Source organism: Rana temporaria, chromosome 7, assembly GCF_905171775.1.
Source record: "Rana temporaria chromosome 7, aRanTem1.1, whole genome shotgun sequence".
Classification (NCBI taxonomy): domain Eukaryota; kingdom Metazoa; phylum Chordata; class Amphibia; order Anura; family Ranidae; genus Rana; species Rana temporaria.
This window is the reverse complement of record NC_053495.1, coordinates 57,511,098-57,538,943: the sequence shown is the minus strand read 5'-3', so window position 1 is coordinate 57,538,943 and position 27,846 is coordinate 57,511,098. Positions and strand designations below refer to the sequence as shown.

The 27,846-nt window shown below is 44.5% G+C and overlaps 1 protein-coding gene across 1 annotated transcript in view; it reads right to left on the bottom strand.

Annotated features, from left to right (window-relative positions):
• Positions 1-27,846, bottom strand: part of NEK4 (NIMA related kinase 4) — a 94,293-nt gene that overhangs the window by 63,589 nt on the left and 2,858 nt on the right. The window contains exons 2-3 of the mRNA XM_040359423.1: positions 15,504-15,770; positions 12,239-12,436 (exon numbers count right to left, since the gene is read on the bottom strand). Of these exons, the coding sequence (XP_040215357.1) occupies positions 12,239-12,436; positions 15,504-15,770 (465 nt within the window). The remainder of the gene's footprint in view (positions 1-12,238; positions 12,437-15,503; positions 15,771-27,846) is intronic.

Sequence of the window (27,846 nt, the reverse complement as noted above, 5' to 3'; positions counted from 1 at the left end):
GTCGGAAATTCCGACCGTGTGTAGGCCCCATCGGACATTTGCTGTCAGAATTTCCGACAACAAAAATTTGAGAGCTGGTTCCCATCAATATGCAATTCCGATGCACAAAAATCCTATGCGTGATCGGAATCAATTCGACGCATTCTCGGAATCATTGAATTTAATTTTTCTTGACTCATCGTATTGTTCTACGTCACTGCGTACTTGACGTTTGGAATTTCAGACAACATTTGTGTGACCGTGTGTATGCAACACATGTTTAAGCCAACATTCTGTCGAAAAAAAATCCACTTTTTTGTCGGAATTTCCAATCGTGTGTACGTGGCATTAGACATGAACTTAAATATGTAAAACAGCCTTGCTGGGATGGATAAACATACATTGATTATATATATATATATATATATATATATATATATATATATATATATTTATTTATATATATATATTATATATATATATATATATATATATATATATATATATATATATATATATATATATATATATATATATATATATATATATATATATATATATATATATATATATATATATATATATAAAAAAAAAAAAAAAGGCATAAATACAAATTTTTCTTAAAAAAAAAATATGCTCCATGTTTGTTCTAAAGCTGTTGACATAATTAAAATCTTTGGTCATGTGATCTATGCTAAATAGGATAATCATAGTTTGGATTGGCCGATGGGTCCCTTCAGCATACAGTGAGGGGAAAAATTATTTGATCCCCTGCTGATTTTGTACATTTTCCAAATGAAATGACCAGTCTATAGTTTTAATAGTAGGTTTATTTTAACAGTGAGAGACAGAACAACAACAAAAAATCCAGAATAACGCATTTCAAAAAAAGTTATCAATTGATTTGCATTTTAATGAGTGAAATAAGTATTTGATCCCCATTAATCAGCAATATTTCTGGCTCCCATGTGTCTTCTATACAGGTAATGAGCTGAGATTAGGAGCACTCTCCTAAATGAAGTACTCCTAATCTTAGCTTGTTACCTGTATAGAAGACACCTGCCCACAGAAGCAATCAATCAGATTCCAATCTCTCTAGCATGGCCAAGACTAAATAGCTGTCCAAGGATGTCAGAGACAAGATTGTAGACCTACACAAGGCTGAAACGGGCGACAAGACCATCGCCAAGCAGCTTGGTGAGAGGGTGACAAGAGTTGGTGTGATTATTCGCAAGTGGAAGAAACACAAAATAACTGTCAATCTCCCTCGGTCTGGGGCTCCATGCAAGATTTCACTTTGTGGAGTTTCAATGATCATGAGAACCATGAGGAGTCAGCCCAGAACAACACAGGAGAATCTCGTCAATGATCTCAAGGCAGCTGGGACCATAGTCACCAAGAAAACAACTGGTAACACACTACGCCATGAAGGGCTGAAATCCAGCAGCGCCCACTGCTCAAACAAAGCACATGTACAGGCCTGACTGAAGTGTGATCATGAAAATCTGAATGATTCAGAGGAGAACTGGGTGAAAGTGTTGTGGTCAGATGAGACCCAAATCGAGCTCTTTGGCATCAACTTAACTTGCTGTGTTTGGAGGAGGAGGGACGCTATAAACAAGACCAAGGATAAATCCACGCTTTACTCATCGGCCAGCCCGCTGACAACCGAATCAACCTATCTAACAGTATGCTTTAAAACAGGGGTTTAGTCTGCACACATTTGCGTAAGCCACAGAGCCTCGTCACAGCACCCTGGTATCTGTGGTCCTATCTCTAGCTTATGAGAGACTCCACAATGGAAGCACATGCATTCTCAGGGATAGGTGGAGGTCAGGTGTACTGAATGGAATGCCTATGACCCCAAGAACACCATCCCCACTGTCAAACATGGAGGTGGAAACATTATGCTTTGGGGGTGTTTTTCTGCTAAGGTCTTGTACACACGACCGGATCTGTCCGCTGATACTTGTCCGCGGACCAGTTTCAGCAGACAAGTTCGGTCGTGTGTACGGCCGACCAGACAGGTTTCCAGCGGACATTTGTCCAGCCGACCGTTTCCAGTGGACAAAAATTTCTTAGCATGCTAAGAAACCTGTCCGCTGGAAACCTGTCCGTCGGACATGTTCGGTCGTCTGTACAGACTCACCGGACATGTCCGATCGGCCGCATGCGTGGAAGCATTGACCTTCCAGGGTCGCGCACGTCGCCACGTCATCGTCGCGGCGCGGCCACGTCACTGCGCTGGCTGTCCGTGCGGATTTCTGTCTGATGGTGTGTACAACCATCAGACAGAAATCTCCGGGCGGACATGTCCGCTGAAAAACGGTCCGGCGGACCGTTTTCAGTGGACAGTCAGCTCGTCTGTATGGGGCCTAAGGGGACAGGACAACTTTACTGCATCAAAGGGACGATGGATGGGGCCATGTGCCATCAAATCTCCCTCAGCCAGGACATTGAAAATGGGTCGTGGATGGGTATTCCAACATGACAATGAACCAAAACACACAGCCAAGGCATCAAAAGAGTGGTTCAAGAAAAAGCACATTAAGGTCCTGGAGTGGCCTAGCCAGTCTCCAGACCTTAATTCCATAGAAAATATGTGGCGGGGGCTGAAGGTTCAAGATACCAAACGTCAGCCTCGAAACCTTAATGACATGGAGAGGATCTGCAAAGAATGGGACAAAATCCCTCATGAGATGTGTGCAAACCTGATGGCCAACTACAAGAAACATTTGACCTCAGATTGCGAACAAGTGTTTTGCTACCAAGTACCAAGTCATGTTTTGGGAAGGGATCAAATACTTATTTCACTCATTAAAATGCAAATCAATTTATACATTTTTGAAACGCGTTTTTCTGGATATTTGTGTTATTCTGTCTCACTGTTGAAAAAAAACTACCACTAAAATATTAGACTGATCATTGCTTTGTCAGTGGGCAAACATACAAAATCAGCAGGGGACGAAATACTTTATTCCCTCACTGTACATCATATGATAAAAGGTCTGGTAATGGGACTAGCACTACAGGGACCTTGAGAAGTATTTTCTTAAAAACAAGTATTTTTCAGGCACCTTCATATAAAAAACAAAATCTGAGCAAGACTGTTAATATAGTGCCAAGTTAAGATACGAGTATAGGTCTCTTTAAAGTGATGCCGTTTTCCCAATCCCCCCCCCCCCCCCCCATGCTGCCCTCTAGCTGCTTATGCTTGCCTTCCTTTTGTTCCCCTGCTGTTCTGTTCATCGTGTAGGCTCTGGTTGCACATGGCTAAGGGCGCCCTTCCTTACCTGGAGTGATAACAATGATGCCAGATGATTGGTTAAACAGGTACCAAGCATTACAGCATTGGAGCAAAGGGAATGATTTACATGCATTCGAGTTCTCTCATAACAAGCCATGTGCTATGGGGGCATCCGTGTAGACATGCCCTGGAGCTGGGCTGTGTTTGTCCATACACACAAAGTGCCGGTAAGCCACAGCCCCACTCTCTCTTCTTTTTTTTTTTTTTTTATCTTCTTTTTATTGGTTTTTAGCAAAGCAAGAGTATACAGAAACCTAGGAGGCATTCCTCTGGTTTAAGTCCGTCAATACATAAGTAACAGTATTATCTTCATAACAATTCATCTAGTAAAAGTAAAAAAGTAAAGGGGAAGTGGATCTCTTTTGGGGGAAGAAAGGAGGCTCATAATCTGTTACATTATCTCTCTTCCTATACTTGATCCTTCCATACTACCCCAGGTCTACTTTGTTGATCCGCCCCCCTAATACCACTTTGCCCTCCTTCCCTTTTGCCACCTGACCGACGGGGATCCGTGTCCCGTCGGGCTTGGGGCTACTAATCTGTTCCTCCTGCCTTACCTCCCCTATACCCCCCCCCCCAACTAAACAGAAAAAAAAAAAAAAAAAATAATACTCATAGTTCCTCCCCCCATCAGGTCCCCCCCCGTCCACTCCTCCCTCAATCCGCGTCCATCAGGGCCTTTCCCTCCTCCGAATATCTGAATGTGTTCCACTCTGCCCATGTTTCTAAATATACCTTCCGTTTTTGCCTTGAGGTCCATACCAAATCCTCCATTCTATTCAAATTTTCAACTCTGTTAAGCCACATTCTTATAGTTGGAGGAGATGTCTGCTTCCACGTCCCTGGTATACATGCTCGCGCAGCATTTAGAAGGTGGCAGGTCATTGTTCTCTTATATCGTCTCGCTGACATCTCTGTATCTTGCAACAGATAGAAAGACCATTCGTCTGGTAGCTGCGTCCCACTAAATCTCTGTGTTATTTCCCGGACCCTACCCCAATAGTTTAAAATCTTAGGACAGGCCCAGAAAATATGCATTAGGGTTCCTCCCCTCTTCCCACACCTCCAGCATCTATCTACCATGTCTGGATAACACTTATTCAATACCTCCGGTGTCCGGTACCACTGTGACAGGACTTTGTAATTCATCTCTTGTGTCTTTACACACATAGAAGTTTCAAAAATATTCCGAATTATTTTGTTCTTTTGTTCATCTGTAAAAAGTCTCCCCAGTTCACGCTCCCATTTATGGAAGAAGGGTATCTGAAACTCCTCTGTTGGGGTGTTCAGTAACTCTCTAATTCTCGATAAAGGGTGCCGTAGGGTCCCTTCCCCGCTGCAGTACCTCTCAAACCTTGTCAAAGTCCGCCCGTAACTAGCTGGGGATTTCAAGGTATTAAAATAATGTTGTAATTGTAAAGACCGCCAAAAGTCGAGTTGATAGGGTAGCTCACCCGATATCATCTCCTGTCGAGTAGTCCAGGCCCCCCCCTTCAGGAAGTGCGAAGCCTGGAACCACCCCTGCTCTATTAATTTACTAAATGGTCCTTTCATCCAGCCTGGTTTAAACTGTGGGTTTCCCAAAATTGGGAAAAGTGGTGAATCATCCGTTGATAGTATCCCTCTGGCAAATAATTTATGGGCCACCCGAAGAGTGGGACCTATCAACGGATGTTTCTTAACATCATTTGGGAGCCCCTGGTAACACCATGCTGCCCTCTGCAGTATACAGTCGCACTGATCTTGCTCCAACCCTGGCCATAGCTTGTCCCCTGCGTGTCTGCTCCAATCAACAAGTCGACATAGTAACGCCGCCTGGTAGTATCCATAGATGTCTGGGGCCGCTATTCCTCCGTCCCGTTTGGCTAATGACATTACCCGAGCCTTAATTCTTGGACGTTTGTTCGCCCAGATAAATCTATTAATAAGGGACTGTGTTTGCTTAAAAAAGGATTTCGGTATTGCGACCGGGAGTGTCTGAAAGAGGTACAGATACTTGGGCAACACACTCATTTTGACGATGCTAATTCGCCCAAACCAAGAATGGAACCCCCTCTGCCATCCATCCAGGAGGACCCGTATTTTAGACAGTAAAGGCGCATAATTAAGTTTAAAAACTTGTGTTAGGTCCGCCGGGATGGATGTGCCCAAATACGTGAGGGAGGTGTCTGACCATCTAAATCTGTACTTTAATTTTAATAGCTTTAAATCTCTCCCTGGGATCGCCACTCCCATTGCCTCCGATTTATCGTAGTTAATCTTAAAATTTGACCACTCTCCATACTCACTCAGTTCTTGTATTAGCTTGGGAAGGGATTCCATTGGGCTAGTTAAACTAAACATCATGTCATCTGCGTATGCTGAACATTTGTACTCTGCACCTCTCAAAGACACCCCTTTAACACCGTTATTCAACCGTATTTTACTCAAAAGGGGCTCCACTGTCAGAGCAAATAATAACGGCGAGAGGGGACATCCCTGCCTTGTCCCGTTAGAGAGTTTAAAGGGTGACGACAAAACTCCATTCACTCTAACCTGCGCCACTGGATGTGTGTAGCTACTTGCAATCCATTGCAACATCTTTCTACCGAACCCCATGTGTCTCAACACTGCAAACATAAATTGCCAATTTATCCGGTCGAATGCTTTTTCTGCATCCGTCCCTACAAAGACACATGGGGTTCGGGAAGCGCTAACCAGGTGGATCAGGTTCATAGTCTTAACCGTGTTATCTCGGGCCTCCCGTTTCTGCACAAATCCCACCTGGTCTTTATGGACAAGTCCTGGTATATTCTGTTGGACCCTCCCTGCTAGAATCTTAGCAGAAAGCTTCAAATCTTCGTTCAGCAAAGAAATCGGTCTGTAACTCCCCCTTTGGGAGGGGTCCTTTCCTTCTTTAGGGATAACCGCTATTACCGCTTTTAATGAGTCGGGGTGAAAAGTCCCTGATTCCCCTAAATTATTAAACATTTTTATCATATATGGGCCCAGCTCTGGTAAAAAGGCTCTATAATACTGAATGGTATATCCGTCCGGCCCGGGTGCTTTCCCCCCTTTCCCCTTCTTCACTGCCTCCTGAAGTTCCTCTAGTGTAATGGGTTTTTCCATCTCTTGGCTCATTTCTGGGGTTAAGCTCGGGATACCCGAGGAGGTTATATAGTTATCCATTCCCACCCGGTCCTGTGAATTTGTTTGTAAGTTATATAGGGAACCATAGTATTCTCCGAAACTCCCTGCAATTTCCCTAGGTAGCACCATTTTCTCTCCACCTGTCCCCTGAATCATTGGAATGTAGGTCTTAATTTGTTGTTCCTTCAATAAACTTGCCAGCTGTTTTCCACTTTTATTCCCAAATTCATAGCTCTGCCTTTTACCATTTTGTATTGCCCTTTTAGCCCTGTATAAAAGTATTTCTGAGATCTGTCTACGAGCTGCCCGTAAATCCCGTTCTAACTCTGGAGTGGGGTACTGTTTATGTCTTGATTCCAGATCTACAATTTCTGTCATTAAAGTTGTTACCTTTAATTCCCTTTCCCTCTTGATCCTTGCCCCATGCTTCATCAGAACCCCCCTTATTACCGCCTTGTGGGCCTCCCAAACCACTCCCAGATTACAATCCAAGGTCTCATTAGTCTCAAAATACCACTTTATTTCCCTCCGTATCTCCTCTAAAATAGGCTCCACCTGCAGTAAACTTTCATTCAATCTCCATGGTCCAGGCCCCAAAGAGCGAGAATCTGCTAACGCATACCTCAAAGAAATTGGGGCGTGATCTGTCCACGTAATCTCCCCTATTCCAACCTCTTTTACCGAATGTAGCTGGTTATGTGGAATAAAATAGTAATCTATACGTGAATAGCTCTTATGTGGAATAGAATAATATGAGTAGTCTCGCTCCCCGGGGTGCATCAATCTCCATACATCTATTAATCTTGCCTGTTGTAGCATATGTTGAATTCGTTTCCTAGTGCCCCCCGTAACTGAGGATCCCCCCGATGATGTATCTACTTTTGGGTCTAATGGCATATTCAGGTCTCCTCCCATCAACAACTGACCTTCCTGAAAACCATCTAGATCATTCAAGAACTTTTTCAAGAAACTATCTTGTTGTATATTGGGGGAATAAAAGGTGGCCAAGGTAGTTACCATGCCTGCTATAGTCCCTTTCAACACTAAATACTGCCCCCCTGGATCCACCAATGATTCCATAAATACCCACGGGGTGTTTCTTGAGATCAAAATAGAAACTCCTCCCCTTTTGGCCTCTGGATTCGTCGCATGATACACCCATGGGAACGACCCACTTGCCAGATAGAACGGCCCTCCTGTTTTAAAATGGGTCTCTTGTATCAGAGCAATATTACTTCCCCTTTTTTTCAAGTCTTGTACCAAAATCTTCCTTTTTTCGGGTATATTTAAGCCCTTAACATTTATTGATACTACCACCACGGTATCCATCTCCCAGTCAATAAGGTGCCCACGGAAACGGATCAAGTCACAACCTGGGGATCCACCGGGGGGGACCAGACGGGCGAGGAGAAGATAGGAGAAGGAAAGAGAGAAGAAAGTAGAAGAGAAAAAAAAAAAAGACAAAGGCAAAAAAAAAAAAAAAAAAAAAAAACAGAAACCCAAAAAAAAAAAAAAAAGAATAAGCTAAAAATAGACCCCCACCCCTACCCTACTCTATTTGATATCAACGGACGGCGGGGAGGAGATCGTAGGCCCTCCTCCCCTTCCTCCGGAGATATCTATAAGCCCCTGCTTTTACACTCGCTATACCCTATGAGTGTTGACCTAGTAGGGGGACTTCACCCGCGCATTTCTCGGTAAGGGAGCTCCCCTCACCCCCGCGGCTCCTTCCAACCACTGAAGAAAAAGAATACTAGTTAACTAATCTCCCCAAGGGATCAAGTCTTCCAAAAAGAGAAAAAGATAAATAAATGGAAGCGACCCTGGAGGAAGGGGAAGAGAAAATAAAAAAAAAGAAAAAGAGAACAAACATTTTCCTTCCCTTCCCTTCCCCCTAAAAAAAGAGAAAAAAACAAAGGAGGAATGGCCCACGGCCCTTCCTCCCCCCTGGCACCTAAAGTATTCGCAAATCAGTCTTTGCCCTGCAATATTTCTCAAATAACCCCCCCCTAACCCCCTCCCCCCAAAAAGATTATTATTAAACCCCATTCCCCTCTTGGTTCCCTCCGTCCTGAGGCTTGCTACCCCCTCCCACTCAAACCTTACATTTCCCGATCAACTTCCTATCACCTTCGACTAACACATTTAAAATCTGTCGTTAGCAGGTGTAAAAACCACTCATTACCATACTCCCTACCTCGCTAGATTACTAGTATGATCAAGGGTCAATCGGGTTGATGTTATGAAGGGGGGATTCAAATCTGTCTATACAATATACAATTATACAATATACAATTATACAATATATACAATATATTTCCCCCACCTTCCCTTCCCTCCCTGGTCTCCTCCCTCCTCCATCATCGTCCTGGACCCCCCCCCCCCTAGCAACTCCCCACTTTAATGTGACCCCAAAGTGATTATGTTCTCATTGTGCTCTCCTTGTGCTCTAGAATTAATTCCCCTTATACATTTATAACCAGTTTATCAGGCTAAACCGGAAAAAAAAAAAGGGGGAAGAAAAAGGGGAGGGAATCCTATCCTTCTCTAAACCCTCTCTCTCCCTCCCCCCTATGTATTTTGTGTGTTGTGTATTGTGCAAAATATCCCTTCTTCTACTTTGTGTCTTCCATGATACCCATAGTACCCATCATACCCAAACCCCCCCCCCCCCCCAAAAAAAAAAAAAAAAAAAAAAAAAAAAAAAACCTTCAACACGAAAAAAAGAGAAAAGAAAATCCCTATATATTAACCCCTTATCCCACCCTCTTCCCCTCCCCCCCCTAGGACCAGGACCATACCAGAAGTCTCTAAAAAAAAAAGGAAAAAGCAAGGGAGAGACCACCCAGTTCATGGAGAGACCCACTAGAGACCCACTACCTGGTCTATTAATCCTAAGAAAAAAAAAAAAAGGAAAAAAATTAAGCAACGGGGGTGGCGTAGCATAACGCTCTTCTGACATATCTCTATACCCTCAAAAAAAAAAAGAAAGCCATGGAGGGGCCCACTAGTCCCATAACAAAAAATTCCAACCCCCCCCCGCTCCTTCTGTACCCCCCCTCTACCCCCCCCTTTACCCTCTGTACCCTCCTTCTCCCCCCCCCCTATCACCCACATCAATCAAACCCAAAAAAGCTGCCCCTATAAAGGAGCCCCACCACCCCCCCCCAAAAACAAAAATCCCCCCCCCAAAAATCAAACGTGTCACAACCAATCTCATGCTAGGCATCATATATATATAAACATAGCCAGGTAACACATATTCTCCAGTCCCTTCCTTCAAGCACTGAACCATACTCATGTTTGTCCCTATTTATCTTTAAGCGTTATCCTTCCATCGCCGGTAGTCCACGGTTATTTCCCCGTCCGCTCCTTCCCCCCCCCCAAAAAAAAAGGTTTCCAAAAAAAAAAAAAAAAGGGCGCGTCCTCCAGAAACAAACACTTCCTAAAAAAAGAAAAAAAATTCCGAGTCTAACTCCTTTTAAAGTCTGTTGCTCTAGGGTTCAACTGTACCCAGTCGGGTACCTCAAATGGTTCCGTTTCCAAAAACGCAAATAGGCCTGTAAGGTCATCTCTTGAACGCAACCAAAATGAGGACTGTCCCTTCTTAATAAGAACTGAAATGGGAAACCGCCATCTGTACGACCCCCCCCCCGGCCTTTACCCGGTCAAGTACAGGGCGGAGTAGCCCCCTTCGGAGAAGAGTAGCGTTGGATAAATCCGGCAGAATTTTCACCGCTGCCCCGTGGAAGTCAGTTGTCCCCACCTCCCATGCCCTCCGTAAAATTGCCTCCCTTTGTGAAAAGTAATGTAATCGACATATGATATCCCTAGGACGGTTGATGTCTTTCGATTTGGGACCCAGGGCTCTATGCATTCTGTCCATCACATAATTCACCGGGGCCGATTCCTTCATCAAACCCTGCAGAATATGATTAACAATGTCCTGCACAACCTCCTGATCAGCTGGCTCTGGGACCCCCCGGATACGTATATTGTTACGACGGTTCCTATCCTGGAGTTCCTCCAACTGTAACTGCAGGGAGACCGAAATGTCCCTCTGCATACTCCTCTCCTTCTCCAATAGCCCCACCCGCTCTTCCAGTGCCTTCAACCCACTCTCCCCCGCTGACGTACGGGTCTCTAGGCTCTGTAGTTCGTCCTGAACCCTCTCAAAGTCCTTAGCATGTGCCTCTTCTACTTTAGAGATCAACTCTGTAATGCCAGCCCTAGTGGGGAGGGCCTGAATTAGGGTTTTCAAAATGTCCATTTCACTTTTTAGCTCTCCAGCTTCCCGCCCTGGGGGTGCAAACAAATGGGGACTTTGTGGTGCGGGCTGTAATGCAGGCTGCAACGCGGACTGTAACACCTCCACATCAGATCTAACAATCATCCCTTGTTGGGGTAACAACACACTGGAGCCACCGCTCACCTGCATCTTCCCATCCGACAGTCCGTGCTTACCTTCAGAGAGACGACCCCCTCCCTGTTTTGCGGGGAAGTACTTCTGAATCTCCTGCTGTTCCGCGGGTCTAGGTGTGTAAGTTGGCGTTGAATTTTGTACTGCTGACGTTGCAGCTGCGTTGCGGGATGTCCGACTCTCCCTCAGTCTGCCCGGGTGCATCTCTCGCTACCACACTCAGGGTTCGTTCAGGGTTCGCACTGGCACCCCAGCCACTTATAGATGGCACTTTAAATGACCTTAATATCCTGGGTTACGCTTCTCCCGGCCCAGGCCACGGGGGGGGGGGGGGGGGGGGGGGGGTTCCCACCACTAACCTGCTGCCCTGGGGGAAGGTCCAGACAAAAAAAAAAAAAATAGGAGGTAGAATGCACCTCCGTATGTCACCTCCGTATGCCGCTGTGACCTAACCCCCCGAACCGCCAGTCAGCCGTGCCCTCCTCTCTCCTCGTGTGCGTCTCTCTCCACACGCCCGTTCACGTCAAAGCTCCGGGCAGCTTGCAGATTCGCTGCTCTTACCAGGATGCGTCCCTGCCGTCGACTATTCGGTTATCCCCACGGCGATCAGAACACGGCGGCGGAGTTTGAAAAACTAAGTCAGGTATATTAGGGGGGTAAGAAGCCGACTCATCGAGTCAAATCACTGCATCTAGTTCTTCCACTGGAGCCGCGGCGGGGGACGGGAGCTCACCACCTCACTCCCTCACTCAGCCATGCGCAGGCCACACCCCCCCCCACTCTCTCTTCATAGGAGTTTCACTGACAGCAGCAAGGGCCTATGGCTTCCGCTGTCCTCAGTGCCAGATCGGTGACAGGAGTAAGCATTTTGTGTTTTCTTACCTAAATGCAGGGAAAGCATTACGGTTAAAAAAAAAATCAACTTTAGAACCACTTTAGGTGGTCTACCTTTCTTACTAGGTTTTATGCTATACGCACATTCAAGGCCCCCCCAATTACTGAATTTGGGGGCACAATTTCCTGAAGTGCCTTATGCATGTTGGAATATGGTGCACAGACAGATCATTCATGTACAGGATCCACTGTAGCAGAGGAATAAGTCATTTTAAAATGGAGCACAAGTGTTGTGACGACACCCACATGTAGTCCATTGATACTTCCTCCAGCCCTGTAATCTAAAATCCATATCTTGGCAAGTACCTGGGCTGGAGAAATCGTTTATTAATGTGGGTGCATTTATTATTATTTTTACAAAAAGGTGGAAATAGCTTTTAAGTAGCATTAAGTGTTTTTTCCTTATTTTTAGAAATAAATGGGAAGCCAGATTTACTTCTCAAACCCAAACTTCTAACTCAATGTGTCCAGCAATTGGCATCGTAATATAAGCATTTAGTCAACGTTACCTTATAGTTGTATGGTTTGTTGGAGAAAAGCTCTGGGCTCATATAATAGGGAGTCCCAATAAGAGTGCTGGCCATATCATACTGGCTCTCCAGGACCCTGGCAATTCCCAGATCTCCCACTTTGATGATACTGGATTTGGTCAGGAATATATTCTGAGTTTTCAGATCACGGTGCATGATGTGCAAATCATGTAAATACTGCAAACAAATGCGACAGCATTAATAGCAAAGTTAAAAGTGTTCTCAGCAAATGTCAATTAAAATGCAAGTTCTGACAAATCTTTTGCCTCTATAAAGTGCTCCATTAGAGCGATTTCTCTTTATTTCCTGTCCTGCTGACATTTTACCAGAGAGGAAGTAATGAGAACTTTCCAAAAGCAACACAGACCCAAATAGAAATAGGGCAAGATTGTGTTTTACAATTTCTGCTTGTGTCCCTTTAGCAGATGCCTCGCTTCCAGTCTGATTAAACCTCTGAACAGAGACGCAGATAGCAGAAGTTCTATTCCTTTCCTAATTCCCCCTTAAAAAAAAAAAAACACACCTTTTATAGTTAATTCACGTCTACATTTACAAGAAAGGTTGACACTTGGCACTGTTGGGTACTGTTGAGGATGTGTGGTGGGTTGTTACACTTTCTGATCAAATTAACAGACAACAGGCATACACAGTGACATTAATTAAAACCTGAACTCCAGGTACAAATACTTTAACCACTTAAGCCCCGGACCAAAATGCAGCTAAAGGACCAGGCCCCTTTTTGCAAATCGGGACTGCGTCGCTTTAACTGACAATTGCACCGTCGTGCGACGTGGCTCCCAAACAAAATTGGCGTCCTTTTTTTCCCACGAATAGAGCTTTCTTTTGGTGGTATTTGATCACCTCTGCGGTTTCTATTTTTTGCGCTATAAACAAAAATAAAGCGACAATTTTGAAAAAATTCAATATTTTTTACTTTTTGCTATAATAAATATCCCCCCCCAAAAAAAAAAATTCCTCAGTTTAGGCCGATACGTATTCTTCTACCTATTTCTGGTAAAAAAAAAAAAGAAAAATCGCAATAAGCGTTTATCGATTGGTTTGCGCAAAATTTATAGCGTTCACAAAATAAGGGATAGTTTTATTGCATTTTTATAAAAAAAATAAAAAATTCTACTAATGGCGGCGATCAGGACTTAAAGGGCAACGTACATATACGTTGATGTGCCCAGCCGTGCCATTCTGCCAACGTATATCGTCGTGCAGCGGTCCTTAAATGGTTAATATATTCCTCAATAGCCACAGAGGATGCAAATCCACTTTGTATGCACTAGTTGCCCTTGCAATCCCAGTTATTAATATAAAAGGTAGCAGTGACATCATCACTGTAGTGTACATAACCTGTGCAGAGAGCAGACCTAACTGCTGTAACTAAAAGGCAAAACTTTTTTTTTCTTTGGTCAGGGCATACAACTGCTCTAAAAATACTCCCAGACCGGAAGTTTCAGACAAACAAAACAAAGAACATACAACATAAATAACGAGAATTCCTCACATTAACAACCAATGTACTAAAGGTGGAAAGACCCCTGGGTGCTCAAGTTAGACAGGAGGAGGGGGAGGATGGAAGGGGGGGGGATATGGCTGGATATGGAGCCGGTAACCCAAGCCTATGTGCTAAGGTACTTAGTGAAGGGTCTTAAATATCCTTGTTGGAAACCAACATCCAAAGTCCAGTAACCATGGAGAAAATAAAACGTATGAGATAAGCTGATGGTGACAGTCTATCTCGGATCATACGCATCACATACTAGCACAATATGTGACACTTACCTGCTCCGTGACTGGCCGAAGCCATGTTTCGTCGTGCACGAGAGGCCAGTCACAGCACTCGCTCGTGAAGAAACAGCACTGGGGGCCGTTTCTTCACAGCGCATGCAAAACACAGTAAATATCTCCTAAACGGCGCACATTTAGGAGATATTTACAATACCTATAGGTAAACCTTATTCTAGGCTTAACTATAGGTACAACTTCCACAGAGAGGTTTACAACCTCTTTAAGACCATTCCCTAAGTACCATAGCAAAGAGGCTTGGGTTACCAGCTCCCTATGCATTCATATCTCCCCTTTCCCCCTCACCTTCTCCTGTCTAGCTTGAGCACCCAGGGGTCGCTCCACATGGGGCAATTACCTTTAGTACACTGGTTGTTAATGCAAGGAAACGGCCAGGGTACTGTAGAGCCCCTTGCGCAGAAATACTTGGCGTCCGCATGAATTCTTGTTATTTATGTTGTATGTTCTTTGTTTTGTTGGTCTGAAGCGTCCGGTCTGGGAGTATTTTTAAGTGGCCTTATGTGGTCCCCAGATGGCTGTGGGTCCCATAACCTCCCTTTTTAATATTAGGAGAAACTGTATGTTAATGTTTACTAATTGAACATTTATTAAACCTTTTTTTTTTTGATAACCCAACCACAAGACTTTTTGTCGAAATAACCACTTTATCCCCCCGTCTGTTATAGGGGATTTTTGTGCTTTGCTAGTTGTTTTGGTTTAGATGACACCACCTTATTGGTGAGTGGTATATAGGGCTAAGCAAGCATTTATTGGAACGTCTATAGCAGGGGTCTCCAAACATTCTAAACAAAGGGCCGGTTTATTGTCCTTCAGACTCTAGGAGGGCCGGACTATGGTCAAAAGCAGGAGTGTAAATATTCCTGGCATCAGTGGGAGTAAGCATTGCCACTTTTGGTATTAGGGGGAGGAACAGTGCCCAGTCCTTGGTATCATAGGGAGGAATAGTACCCCATTTTTGGTGTCAGTGGAAGAAATTATGCCCCATTGTTGGTGGCAAATGGCAGAATAGTGTCTTGTATCAGTAGGAGGAATAGTGCCCAAAGGGCCAGAAAAAGGCAAGCAGAGGCCACATCCGGCCCTCAGGCCGCAGTTTGGAGACCACTGGTCTATAGCCTTAAACTTTGTTGTTCTTTGTAAAGTATAGTACCATGCAGTCAAAGTTATCATTCATTGTTGTGACTGCTGGAATCCTGACATCTGAAATGTAATGAGTGAATTACTGTCTTTCTCACATCATCACTGCTCTTTGTACTGGCTATGGTAAACCAGAACATGATTATACAGAGCCTAAAATTTTACATGTATGACACACTGAACATTTCTAGTGAGTATTCTCTTGCCGGTACATGGAATAACAGCGATTTGCATTTTTTGCTTTAAACAAAGTTTGTTGAGACTATAAACATTTGATAATAAGAAAACTTCTTACCTGTAGTGCCATGGCAATCTGAACAAACCACTCTACCACTTTGCTCTCTGGAAGAAGTTTGCCCTTCTGATCTTTGAGTTTACGGTACAAGTCTCCTCCTTCACAGAAGCCCATGACGATGTACAGCAATCCATCCTCACCCTCCCAGGATTCTTTATAGGCCACAATGTTTGGATGTTTCAGCTTAGAAAGAAGCTGAGCCTCTTGCTCTGCTGCCTTCCGCTCCTTTCGAGGGGCATTGCGAAGACTCAGCTTTTTAATCACATACTGTGGAAAAAATAGCAGAATGAGCAGGTAAATGTGACATGAAATACAATTTCTTTGCTATTATTATTACTTATAGTACAACTATATTGTTTAGAACCCATCTGTTCTGCAGCATATAATAAAGAACACATCGGTTCACATCAAACTCTGAAGGGACTTTCAATCAATCAAATCTGAACAGATACACACACCATGGGTCAATTTGAGAGGAACCCATTAACCACTTGCTTACTGGGCACATATACCCCCCTCCTGCCCAGGTGAAATTTCAGCTTCCGGCACTGTCGTTTTAACTGACAATTGCGCGGTCGAGCAACGTGGCTCCAAAACAAAATTGGCGTCCTTTTTTTCCCACTAGTAGAGCTTTCTTTTGGTAGTATTTGATCACCTCTGCGGTTTTTATTTTTTGCGCTATAAACAAAAAAAGAGCAGCAATTTTGAAAAAAAATTCAATATTTTTTACTTGTTGCTGTAATAAGTAGCCGAATTAAAAAAAAAAAAAAAAAAATGTTCTCAGTCTAGGCCGATACGTATTCTTCTACATCACAATAAGCGACTGGTTTGCGCAAAAGTTATAGCGCCTACAAAATAGGGGACAGAATTATTATTTTTTATTATTTTTTTTTTATTAGTAATGGCAGCGATCTGCGATTTTTATTGGGACTGCGACATTATGGAGGACACATCGGACACTTTTGACACCATTCACATTTATACTGCATTCAGTGCTATAAATATGCACTAATTACTGTATAAATGTGACTGGCATTGAAGGGGTTAACACTAGGGGGTGAGGAAGGGGTTAAATGTGTACCCTGCCTAGTGTGGGGGAGGGGGGTGACTGGGGGAGGTGACCGATCTGTGTCCGATCCGATCTGTGTCCCTATGTACAAGAGACACAGATCGGTCTCCTCTCTCCCTGACAGGACGCGGATATGTGCGTTTACACACAGAGCTCCACGTCCTTGTCTCTGTAACCGCCGATCGCGGGTGCCTGGCGGTCATCGCGGCCGCCAAGCACGTGCATCGGCGTCTCAGTGATGCGGCGGGCACGCGCCCCCCAGTGGCTGGAGGCCGTATAAAGACGGCCTCCCGGAAATTTAGATCCACCCTGCGGCCGTATAAAGTCGTCAGGAAGTGGTTAAAGTGGTATAAGCCCTTATATACACTGGAAGTTTTGCAGCTGCTTCTAGTGCGTCTGCCATTGGTTTTATAGCCTCTAAACTCCCCTGCATGTAATCCTATATGGCCATGCACATAAAAGATATTTAGTGGCAGGAAAAAAAAAAACTCTGCCAGTGTGTCCAGGAGTAGGGATGAGCTGCAGCGTGGTCGCACAGTGCACGTGCAGAGCCCGCCAGGAAGTCTGGACAGTGCTGCGAGACATTTCCCGTTCTCTGCAGCCGAGCATCGGGAATGTGTCTCCCTGCCTGTGATTAGTGCAGCGCCGTGCAGACTTCCTGGCGGGCTCTGCACGTGCATTGTGCGAACACGCCAGAGGTCATCACACTATCCAGTTTTGGCAGGAAAAAATGTTCGACATTTGTAAACACGTGTGTTAACGCTAGGCACGTTTAGTGTGTGAACATTAACCACTCCCCTCCAGGCCTATAGCAGCATGATGGTCGGGCGGGAATTTTAATGTTCTGAGTGGACATTATACGACGTCCTTCAGAACAAGCTGCTTGTGCGTGGCCCCGGGGAGGCGCAGCGTGGCGATCAGTCGTGCGGTGTGTCCCACGGATGCACCGCATCTCCGATCACTGTAAAAAGCCTATAATGTAGGATCTTTACCATGTGATCGGCTGTGTCCAATCACAGTGTAAATAGGAGGTGCCGGGTATTGCCATTCCTCTCCTTGCACTGACAGCTCATGTGGAGAGGACAGAATTTATGCGACTTTCCTCAAATGGGGTCATCTGCACGGATAATCGGTGCAATGATTATCAGTGCAGCTCCATCAGTGATGCCTGTCAGTGCCCACCGGGGCTGTCTTTCAGTGCCCATTAGTGCTGTCTGCTAGTGCCACCTATCAGTGCCTAAATGCTGCCCCTAAATACTGCCTATCAGTGCCCATGAAAGCCGCCTCATCAGTGAAAGAGAAATATAACAGAAGCTAAGAAAAACTTTTTTTTTCAATATTCTAAGTCTTTTTTCCTTTGTTTAGCAAAACAAAACAAAAAAACAGTAGTGTTTAAATACCATCAAAAGAAAGCTCTATTTGTGTGAATTTTTTTTTTTTTTTTTTACAAAAAATTTAATATGGATACAGTGTTGCATGAACGTGCAATTGTCATTCAAAGTGCAATATTTAAACGGACTGGCAAGAGTTAAATAATAGAAAAATATGAAATATGGAAAAAATTGTGGCCCAAGGTTAGTGGACTTTAACCACTTAAAGCGGAGTTCCACCCAAAAATGGAACTTCTGCTTATCCCACTCCTCACCCCCTTACATGCCACATTTGGCATGTAATTTTTTTTTAGGGGGGGGGGGGAGTGGGGGCTTCAGGAGAAGGGGACTTCCTGTCCCACTTCCTCCTTCCGCCGAGGGGCTGAAAAAGCGATTAAGCTTAATCGCCTTTTGGCAGCCCCTCCCTGTAGGCGATCGCCTAGGACACATGACAGGTCCTAGGCGATCGCCTGTCCAATCAAACAGCGCCGGGCCGCGCCGCGCACACATGCGCAGTGCCGCTCGCGCATGCGCAGTGGGTGCCCGGCCGTGAAGCCGAAAGCTGTCATGGCCGGGTGCCCACAGTGACAATGAAGACGCCGGCCGGGGAGGGGGGGAGAGGAGCGGAGCCCCGGCTGGCGCGTCGCTGGAACGCTGGAGCAGGTAAGTGTCTGTTTATTAAAAGCCAGCAGCTACACTTTTTGTAGCTGCTGACTTTTAATAAACATAAAAATTGTCTGGAACTCCCCTTTAAGGACCGCCTAACGCCAATATACGTCAGCAGAATGGCTCAGCTGGGCAAAATCCCTTTAAGTGCCCAGCGGTGGGTCGCACGCGCCGCCTGCGGCGTGCTCGCGACCCTGTCCGAAGCTCTGTGACCGCGCGACCCAGATCGCTGCCGGTGTCCCGCAATCGGGTCACAGGAGCTGCAGAACAGGGAGAGGTGAGTGTAAACAAACCTCTCCCCGTGCTTCCTAGTGAGCCTGTCACTGATCGTCTGTTCCCTGTCATAAGGTACGACGATCAGTGACATCACACGTCTAGCTACGCCCCCCTACAGTAAGAAACACTCAATAGGACACACTTAACTCCTTTAGCGCCCCCTAGTGGTTAACCTCTTCACTGCCATTTTCACAAAAATCAGTGCATTTTTATAGCACTTTTTGCTGTGAAAATGACAATGGCCCCAAAAATGTGTCAAAAGTGTCCAATGTGTCCGCCATAATGTCACAGTCATGAAAAAAAAAAAAAATATATCACTGATCGCTGTCATAGTAGTAAAAAAAAAAAAAAAATATTAATAAAAATGCCATAAAACTATCCCCTATTTTGTAAACTCTATAACTTTAGTGCAAACCAATCAATAAACGCTTATTGTGATTTTTCTTACCAAAAATATGTAGAATACTTATAGGCCTTTTTTGGGGATATTTATTATAGCAAAAAGTCGCTCTATTTTTGTTGAAAGCGCAAAAAAATTAAAACCGCAGAGGTGATCAAATACCACCAAAAGAAAGCTCTATTTTTGAAAAAAAAATAAAAAAAGCCAATTTTGTTTGGGAGCCACGTCGCACGACCGGGCAATTGTCAGTTAAAGCGACGCAGTGCCAAATCGCAAAAAGGGGCCAGGTCCTTTACCTGCATAATGGTCCGGGTCTTAAGTGGTTAAAGCGGTGGTTCCCCTAAAAATAAAATGTTGACATCGCATTTAGCAAATAAATTACAGTTAGAATCGGCTTGTTTTATTTAAAAAATACCTCCGTACGTATCGTTTCCATTATTCGGTCCCACCGCCACTTCCGGGTACGATGCAGGCGGTGGGCGTTCCTAATTGATTGACAGGCATCCGAACGACGCATCCATCGCGTCACGAGATGCCGAAAAAAGCCGAACGTCGGTGCGCATGCGCCGTATAGAGCCGCACCGACGTTCGGCTTTTTTCGGCATCTCGTGACGCGATGGATGCGTCGTTCGGATGCCTGTCAATCAATTAGGAACGCCCACCGCCTGCATCGTACCCGGAAGTGGCGGTGGGACCGAATAATGGAAACGATACGTACGGAGGTATTTTTTAAATAAAACAAGCCGATTCTAACTGTAATTTATTTGCTAAATGCGATGTCAACATTTTATTTTTAGGGGAACCACCGCTTTAATGGTACCATAACATTTCAGATACACAAGTAGATAAAACAAGAAAATTAAACTAACTTCAACATGTTAAAACATACAAGTTTAAAACAGCTCTGTCTGTTCGAACATAAAAGGTGCAACTGAAAGAGATGGTAATATCAGTTCACCCTGTATCAATTATGTTGGCATGCTCGACATGTTTCGTGGGTAATTCACTGTTTCTTCAGGTGCTTTGTTTGCATAATATGATGTTATTGGAACAGAAAAAAATATATAGTACTACAGAAATGAAGAAAAAAAGATATCATATTAATCATGATAAAACATCACATACAATGACTAAATAAAAACAAACAATCTTGTGCATGCGCTCTGTGGGGCCGGGCCCGGTGTGATGTCACACTTCAATTTGGCGTGGGGGCGGCGTCGGACAGGAGCCCTCTGTAGATAAGAATGGGCTGCTTAGAGCACAGCACCATGCTGCTAAAGTTCAGCTGTGTTACCCTTCCCCCATGCTAATGGTGAGTACCCACTCCACAAGTCCCTCATTACTTTGCTTTGGAGGCTTTTAGCATAGTATATATATTTTTTATCTGTGCTCTATACTGTAAGGATTTTTTCTGTGGATATAATGGCCATCTATTTAATGTTCTGATGAACGACACTTCAGCACTTTATTCCAATACTTCCATTATAAGGTGAGCTATGTAGGCCCCAATAATGTTTATTTTGTAGGCTTTTCTATTGCCAAGGCCTCATGTACACGCCAGTAGCTTTGCAGTGAGTTTTTCAACTTTCAGCTTTTTTCAACGTTTTTGCAATAGCGTTTTTTTAGCGTTTTTCCGCGTTGGAGTTTTTTATTTATTTTTTAATGGATCAAAAACATAAAAAAAACGCTGATGAGCGAAGTTTTTGAGCGTTTATCGACGTTTATCAGAGTTAGAGCATTTTTACAGCTGAAAAGCATCTCTCAGAACCTATTCGTTTGCGGATCGGAGCGGGTCAGAGGTCAGCGGGCATGTCACCGCTGACATTCGTGGCTCCATAGAGTTACCGGCCCGCGCTGCATTCTGGGGTTTGTAGGCAGAGGCAGGGCACACAGCACGTCAGGGGATGTTTTTTTTACAGTGGAGGATGTCGGCAGCGGCGGCCGCCGATTGGCTGTTACAGGTCCGCTGGTTGGCTGCCGCGCTGGGTGTACCAAGATGGCCGCGGTCACAGCATCAAGAAAGGCCGCAGCTTCGGCCTAGCTCCGGAGCCATGGCACCGCCAGCGGCCATGTTAAATATCGGCCTAATTTTGTATAAAATTCGGCCGATGCCGATTTCTCCAAAACGACCAAATATCGGCCGATATATCGGTCTGCCAATATATCGGTCGACCTCTAATTAGAATCCCCAAACATTATATATATTTTTTATTCTAACATCCTAGAGAATAAAATGGCGGTCATTAGAATACTTTGTCACACCGTATTTGCGCAGCGGTCTTACAAGCGCACTTTTTGGGGGAAAAAAATACACTTTAATTAAAAAATAAGACAACAGTAAAGTTAGCCCAATTTTTTTTTATATTGTGAAAGATAATGTTATGCCAAGTAAATTGATATCCAACATGTCATGCTTCAAAATTGCGTCCGCTCGTGGAATGGCGACAAACTTTTACCCTTTAAAATCTCCATAGGCGACGTTTAAAAAAATTCTACAGGTTGCATGTTTTGAGTTACAGAGGAGGTCTAGGGCTAGAAATATTGCTCTCGCTCTACCAATCGCTGCGATATCTCACATGTGTGGTTTGAATACCGTTCACATGTGCGGGCGCTACTCACGTATGCGTTGGTTTCTGCGCACGAGCTTGGCAGGACGGTGTGCGTTTTTTGGTTCCTAACTTTTTTATCTGGCTCCTAGATTCCAAGCAAATTTGTCAAACCCTGACTTAACATATCCCCACAGGACTGTTTGGCCATTGTTTTACTTAGCCCAGAGTCCACCCGCTGATTGATACAACTGAGAAAGCCTATCTATCTGCTCTGCATGATTGCCCCTGCTGTTACCGATACCTGGCATATGAAAGGGAATAAAAAGGTAAAGATGACACCTTGCTCTCCTTATGCTAGCTGTAGATATATATCCCTATAGAGAAGTGCTATTATCCATATGGTCTGAAGATTGGGATCCATTGTTGTTCCCTTTTTTTTTTGTTACAGCATATGGTGAGTGTTGATGTCAAAATAACCCCTAGACGTTCATAAAGTTACATTTTTGGTATGATTTTCTATTATGATGGGCACTTGGTTATTGACGCAACACACACAAAAAAAAGCTGTTTTCATGATTTTTAAGGAGTGCATAGTTTTAAACCACACTTACAACAATGTTTAATATACATTTTAATAGACTCCCCCATTGCTTCCATTCTCCATTTGTGGGGAACAGACTCCCATGTTCAAATCATTAGTAAGACCTAATCTGGCACCAGTTCTCAAAAAGGATAATCGGGAAACTGGAAAAAGTGCAGAGAAGGGCAGCCAAATGGATGAGAGTCATGGAGGAGCTCAGCTATGAGGAAAAATTTGAGGAACTGAATTTATTCACTCTTGAGAAGAGGATATTAACTACTTCCCGCCCGGTCAATTGCAAATTGACGTCCGGAAAGTGGTTCTGTTATCCTGACTGGACGTCTATTGACGTCCAGCAGGATAGCATGCCGAATAACATTGCACCGCATCTCCGATCGTGATGAGAAGCCTCTGTCAGAGGCTTCTTACCAAGTGATCAACTGTGACCAATCAAAGCTGATCATCGCGTGAACCAGGAAGTGCCGGTAAATGCCATTTCTCAGTTCACGCTGACAGGGAGAGCCGATCGGCGGCTCTCCCTGTCAGAGAGGGGGGGGGGGTCTGTGCTGATAATCACATGCCAACCAGTGCCCCCATAATAAAGTATGCCAGTGCCCACCACAGTACCAATCACTGGCCAGCAGTAACACCTGTCAGTACCTCATCAGTGTGGCCCATCAGTGTCGCCTGTCAGTGCTGCATATCAGTGTTGCCTATTGGTGCCCATCAGTGCTGCATATCAGTGCCGCCTATCAGTGTCCATCAATTCTACATATCAGTGCCACTTTATCAGTGCTGCCTCATCAGTGCCCGTCAGTGAAGGGGAAAACTAAATTTTATGACAGAAACTAAAAAAAATTAAAAAAAGTTTAGTTTGTTTAGCAAAAAATAAATACCGCAGAGGTGATCAAATACCACCAAAAGAAAGCTCTATTTGTGGGAAGAAAATTATAAAAAATTAGTTTGGGTGCAGTGTTGCATGACCGCGCAATTGTCATTCAAAATGTGACAGCGCCGAAAGCTGAAAATTGTCCTGGGCAAGAAGGGGCGCAAATGCATGGTATTGAAGTGGTTAAGGGGGGATATGATCAACATGTACAAATATATAAGGGGTCCATATAGTGAACTTGGTGTTGAGTTATTCACTTTACAGTCAACACAGAGGACAAGGGTGCACTCTTTACGTCTAGAGCAGGGGTGGCAAACACAAGGCCCGCGGGCCGAATCCAGCCCGCCGCGCCTTGTCATGTGGCCCGCGCAGCGGCCACCGTCAGCAGGGGGATCTCTGTTATGGCATTAATCAGCGAGGGGCCGAGCCAAGGACAGATAGGCCTGAGAGCTCCGATAGTCGGAGAAATAGCTCAACCACGGCCGCCTCCTCCTTGACCTCTCCCCCCGACCCCGCCCCCCCAAGAGGTGAGAAGTGGCGGGCACAGCATCTCCTGTGCCTCCAGAGCATGGATTGCTCCAACTTCCCGGGGAACATGCTGACTGGGGACCCAGAGGACGGGCACGCTGCCAGGGAGCTGCTGGAAGCATCAAAGGAGACACACTGCCATGGAAGGTAGGGCTAGCAGTCTCTTGTCATCTCTCTGCCTGCCCCTCCTCCCCCTTTTCCTCAGCTCTACTGTCTCAGTGATCCCAATCACCACTTCTGCAAAAAAACACAATTGTACAAATATATAAATAAACAAACTAATTTTATATAATTATTAATAAAATGTTCATTCACAGCCATGTTGTTTTTTGGATGGTTTTTATTGATTGTTATATTGAATTAGTTTGTTTATTTATATATATATATATTTGCACAATTGTGTGTTCTTGCAGCACTGGTGATTTGGATTCACTACCCAGCAGGGCTATCTTAGAATTATTGAATTTGATGAATTGTTTTATGAAATTTTCTGTACTTTATTTATTTGCTTTATTTGCACAATGAGGTTGAGGTTTCTTGCAGCACCGGTGATTGGGACTCACTATCCAGTAGGTTATTTTATATTATTTCAGTAAATGGAAACTACACATGTCATATTCACACTATAATACTTGCTGAAGCACCGTGCACTTGGGATCAATACCCATTAGGGTTTTTTTTTTTTTTTTAACCTTTTTGAATTTTTTCTATATATATTTTGGTTTATATATAGATATACCAATATATATATTTATATATATTTATATACATTTTCAAAAAGGTTAAATACAAAACCCTACTGGGTATTGATCCCAGCTGCACAGTGCTGCAACAAGTATTATAGTGTGAATATGACGTGTAGCTCCCATTAACTGAAATATTATAAAATCCCGCTCCTAATGCCTATGATGGCTAACCTGTGTAGAAAAGATGTAAACACCCATTTTCAGGCTGTCCAGCCATGTTATTCCCTGTGTAAGCCAGTGGTGGATGCAGGGGAGAGGAAGGAGCACCAACAACAGATGGGACACAGAATCTATATTTGATGTCACCACTCCAGGCTTTACCAGTCATTAACGAGCACGCTCTCCTCTCCCCTGCAGTCACTGCTGGCTCTCCCCAGGCTGTGCAGCCTGGGGAGAAGATCGGTCTTATCTGTTGGAGATAAAGTTACTGTCTCAGAGTTACGCTATGTGCGTTTTTCTCTTCATTCATACATTCTAAACGGGGGAGTTGGAAACCTAGTACTTAGGGGACGGAGGACTTCACACCGCAAGGAGCCAAGGACCTAGGCTGGGTCATAGCCATCTGCCTGTCATTGTTTCTCTTCTGGTAAGCAGCCACTCTGGCTGGTGGAGGGTCACCTTACGGTTAGGTTCACTGGGTGGTGTGGACTGCATGCAATAACCAATTCCAGGGCATTACGCAGAGGGGAGGAAGGACCCCCTACTACAAGGAGAAAGGCCTGGGCTGGGTCATAGCCAAACGCCTTAACCATTCACCTTCTGGTAAGCGGCCACTGTTATTGGTGATGGGTCACGTATGCACACTTATGGATAGCTGTCACTAGGTGGTGTGGACCTTAGACACTATTGTTAGGATTTGTCCCAGTATCACGCTATGTGCGCTCTCTGTTTTATTTTCATACAAACACGGTGGAGCTGAGGACAACATTTTCAGAGGACGGAGGACTTCCTGGTGCAAACCTCAGGGACAAAAGGCCTAGGCTGGGTTATAGCCATCTGCCCTAACCGCTTGCCTTCCGGTAAGCGGCTTTCTTTGTCATATTTTCCGGGTCATTCTGAGTATGGTGTTTTTGGGTTGCGGATTGGAGGAGCCATCATAGTTCGTAACGATCCGGACTTTCTTTTCAATTCCTTTCAATACGGACGCAATACACCCTCATAGACTGTGTATATTTATGGACTGTTCGCTGGGGCGCGGCTTTTTCTTTGTTTATGGATCATGAAATCAGACTGGAGCTATCTGAAAATAGGTAAGTCTGCGAGTCGGGGGGGGGGTCGCTGACAACCCACGCTGCGCCACTGGTGTGAGCGCAGATACAACCGGCCCTTTGAGGGCAACCAAACTACTGATGCGGCCCCCGATGAATTTGAGTTTGACACCCCTGGTCTAGAGGAAAAGAGATTTCATCCAAATATGGAAAGGTTTCTTCATAATAAGAGCTGTGAAAATGTGGAACAGACTCCCTGCAGAGGTGGTTCTGGCCAGCTCAGTGGATTGCTTTAAGAAAGGCCTGGATACTTTCCTAAATGTACATAATATAACTGGGTACTAACATGTATAGGTAAATTTGATCCCGGGAATATCCGATTGCCTCTCGGGGGATTAGGAACACATTTTTTCCCCTGCTGGAGCAAATTGGATCAAGCTCTGCTGGTGTTTTTCGCCTTCCTCTGGATCAACTGTATAGAATTGGGTATATGGGATTGTATGATATCATTTTATTTATTTTTATCGTTGAATTAGATGGACTTGTGTCTTTTTTCAACCTGACTATGTATGCAACCAGAGTGAGCATGCACAATTGCCCCAAAGCGGCTTGCTATCGGGGGCACTCAGTGGGGGGGAGGGCCAAGAGCGCTGGTGGGAAACCGGAGAAGAGAAGGATCAGGGCTGCTTTGTGCAAAACCATATTTTTTTAAAGAAAAAAAATGTAGGTTTAGAATCCATTGAACCGCTTGCCGACCGGCTCACAGCAATATACGCTGGCAAAATGGCACGTACAGGCATATTAAGGTACCTTTAAAAGCGGCATTGTGGGCACACACACGCCCGCCGCAAGCTCCGCGAGTGTGAACGCTAGTCTCGTGGACTCAATGTCTGCGGGGATACCCGTGATCGCCTCACGGAGAGGAAGAACGGGAAAATGCTGATGTAAACATTCTTCCATTCTTCGTATCCCCCTACAGTTACAACACATCCCTAGGACTCATTCAGAGGGATGATCAGTCCCATCCTCTGTACAGAGCCGCTGGTAGGTTTAATTCTGTGTTGGCACTTTGAAAGAAATAAGTTGGTTTTGCGTCGCGGTTTGGGCACTCAAGCTCAAAAAGGTTCGCCATCACTGCTATATAGCATTCCCACTAATAAGAATAAAAAACGAAAAACAATACTGGGAATGCTTTTGAGCATTCCCACTAATAAAAAAACGAATAACAATACTGGGAATGCTATTTAGCATTATCACCAATAAAAAACGAATAACAATACTGGGAATGCTATTGAGCATTCCCACTAATTATTATCGGTTACATAAACAGTGCAATGTGTTAAAAAGCGCATCACACTGTGCTCTGCCAAGCCTCATACAGACAGTCCACCTAGGTTTCATTTGGCGCTTCATAGAAGTTTAACCACTAGGCATCCGCGCTATAGCCAAATGACGGCTACAGCGCGGACCTGAATTTCCAGGACGCTGCCAATAAACGCCCTGCGTGCCCCCCTGCAGGGCGCACGCTGTGATCACCAAGTCACTGAGACTCGGGTGATCACAGATCCGAGTCCTGGCCCCTTACCACGTGATCAGCTGTCAGCCAATGACAGCTGATCACGTGATGTAAACAAAGCTTGGTAAGGGCTCTTTCACACGTCCGTTCAGTTTTTCAGATCAGTTTTTTTTTCATCAGTTGATCCGTTTTTCCATCAGTTTTTCGTCAGTTTTTCGTCAGTTTTTCCATCAGTTTTTGCATCAGTTTTTGCATCAGTTTTTGCATCCGTTTTTCCATCCGTTTTTCCATCCGTTTTTTCATCCGTTTTTTCATCCGTTTTTTCATCCGTTTTTTTTTTTTTTTTTTGGGGGCTTTTTACATAGAAAAACGGATGTTAGCGGAACGGATGAGGCTGGGTTCACACTACGGTTTTCCCGTCCGTCAGCCGCATACGATTTCAGTATCGAAAACGTACGGGCCCGGACGGGAAAACGTATAGATAGAGAATGCATTGCAAATCGTATGCACTCAGATGCATCCGGGTGCGTACGATTTGCTGGCAAA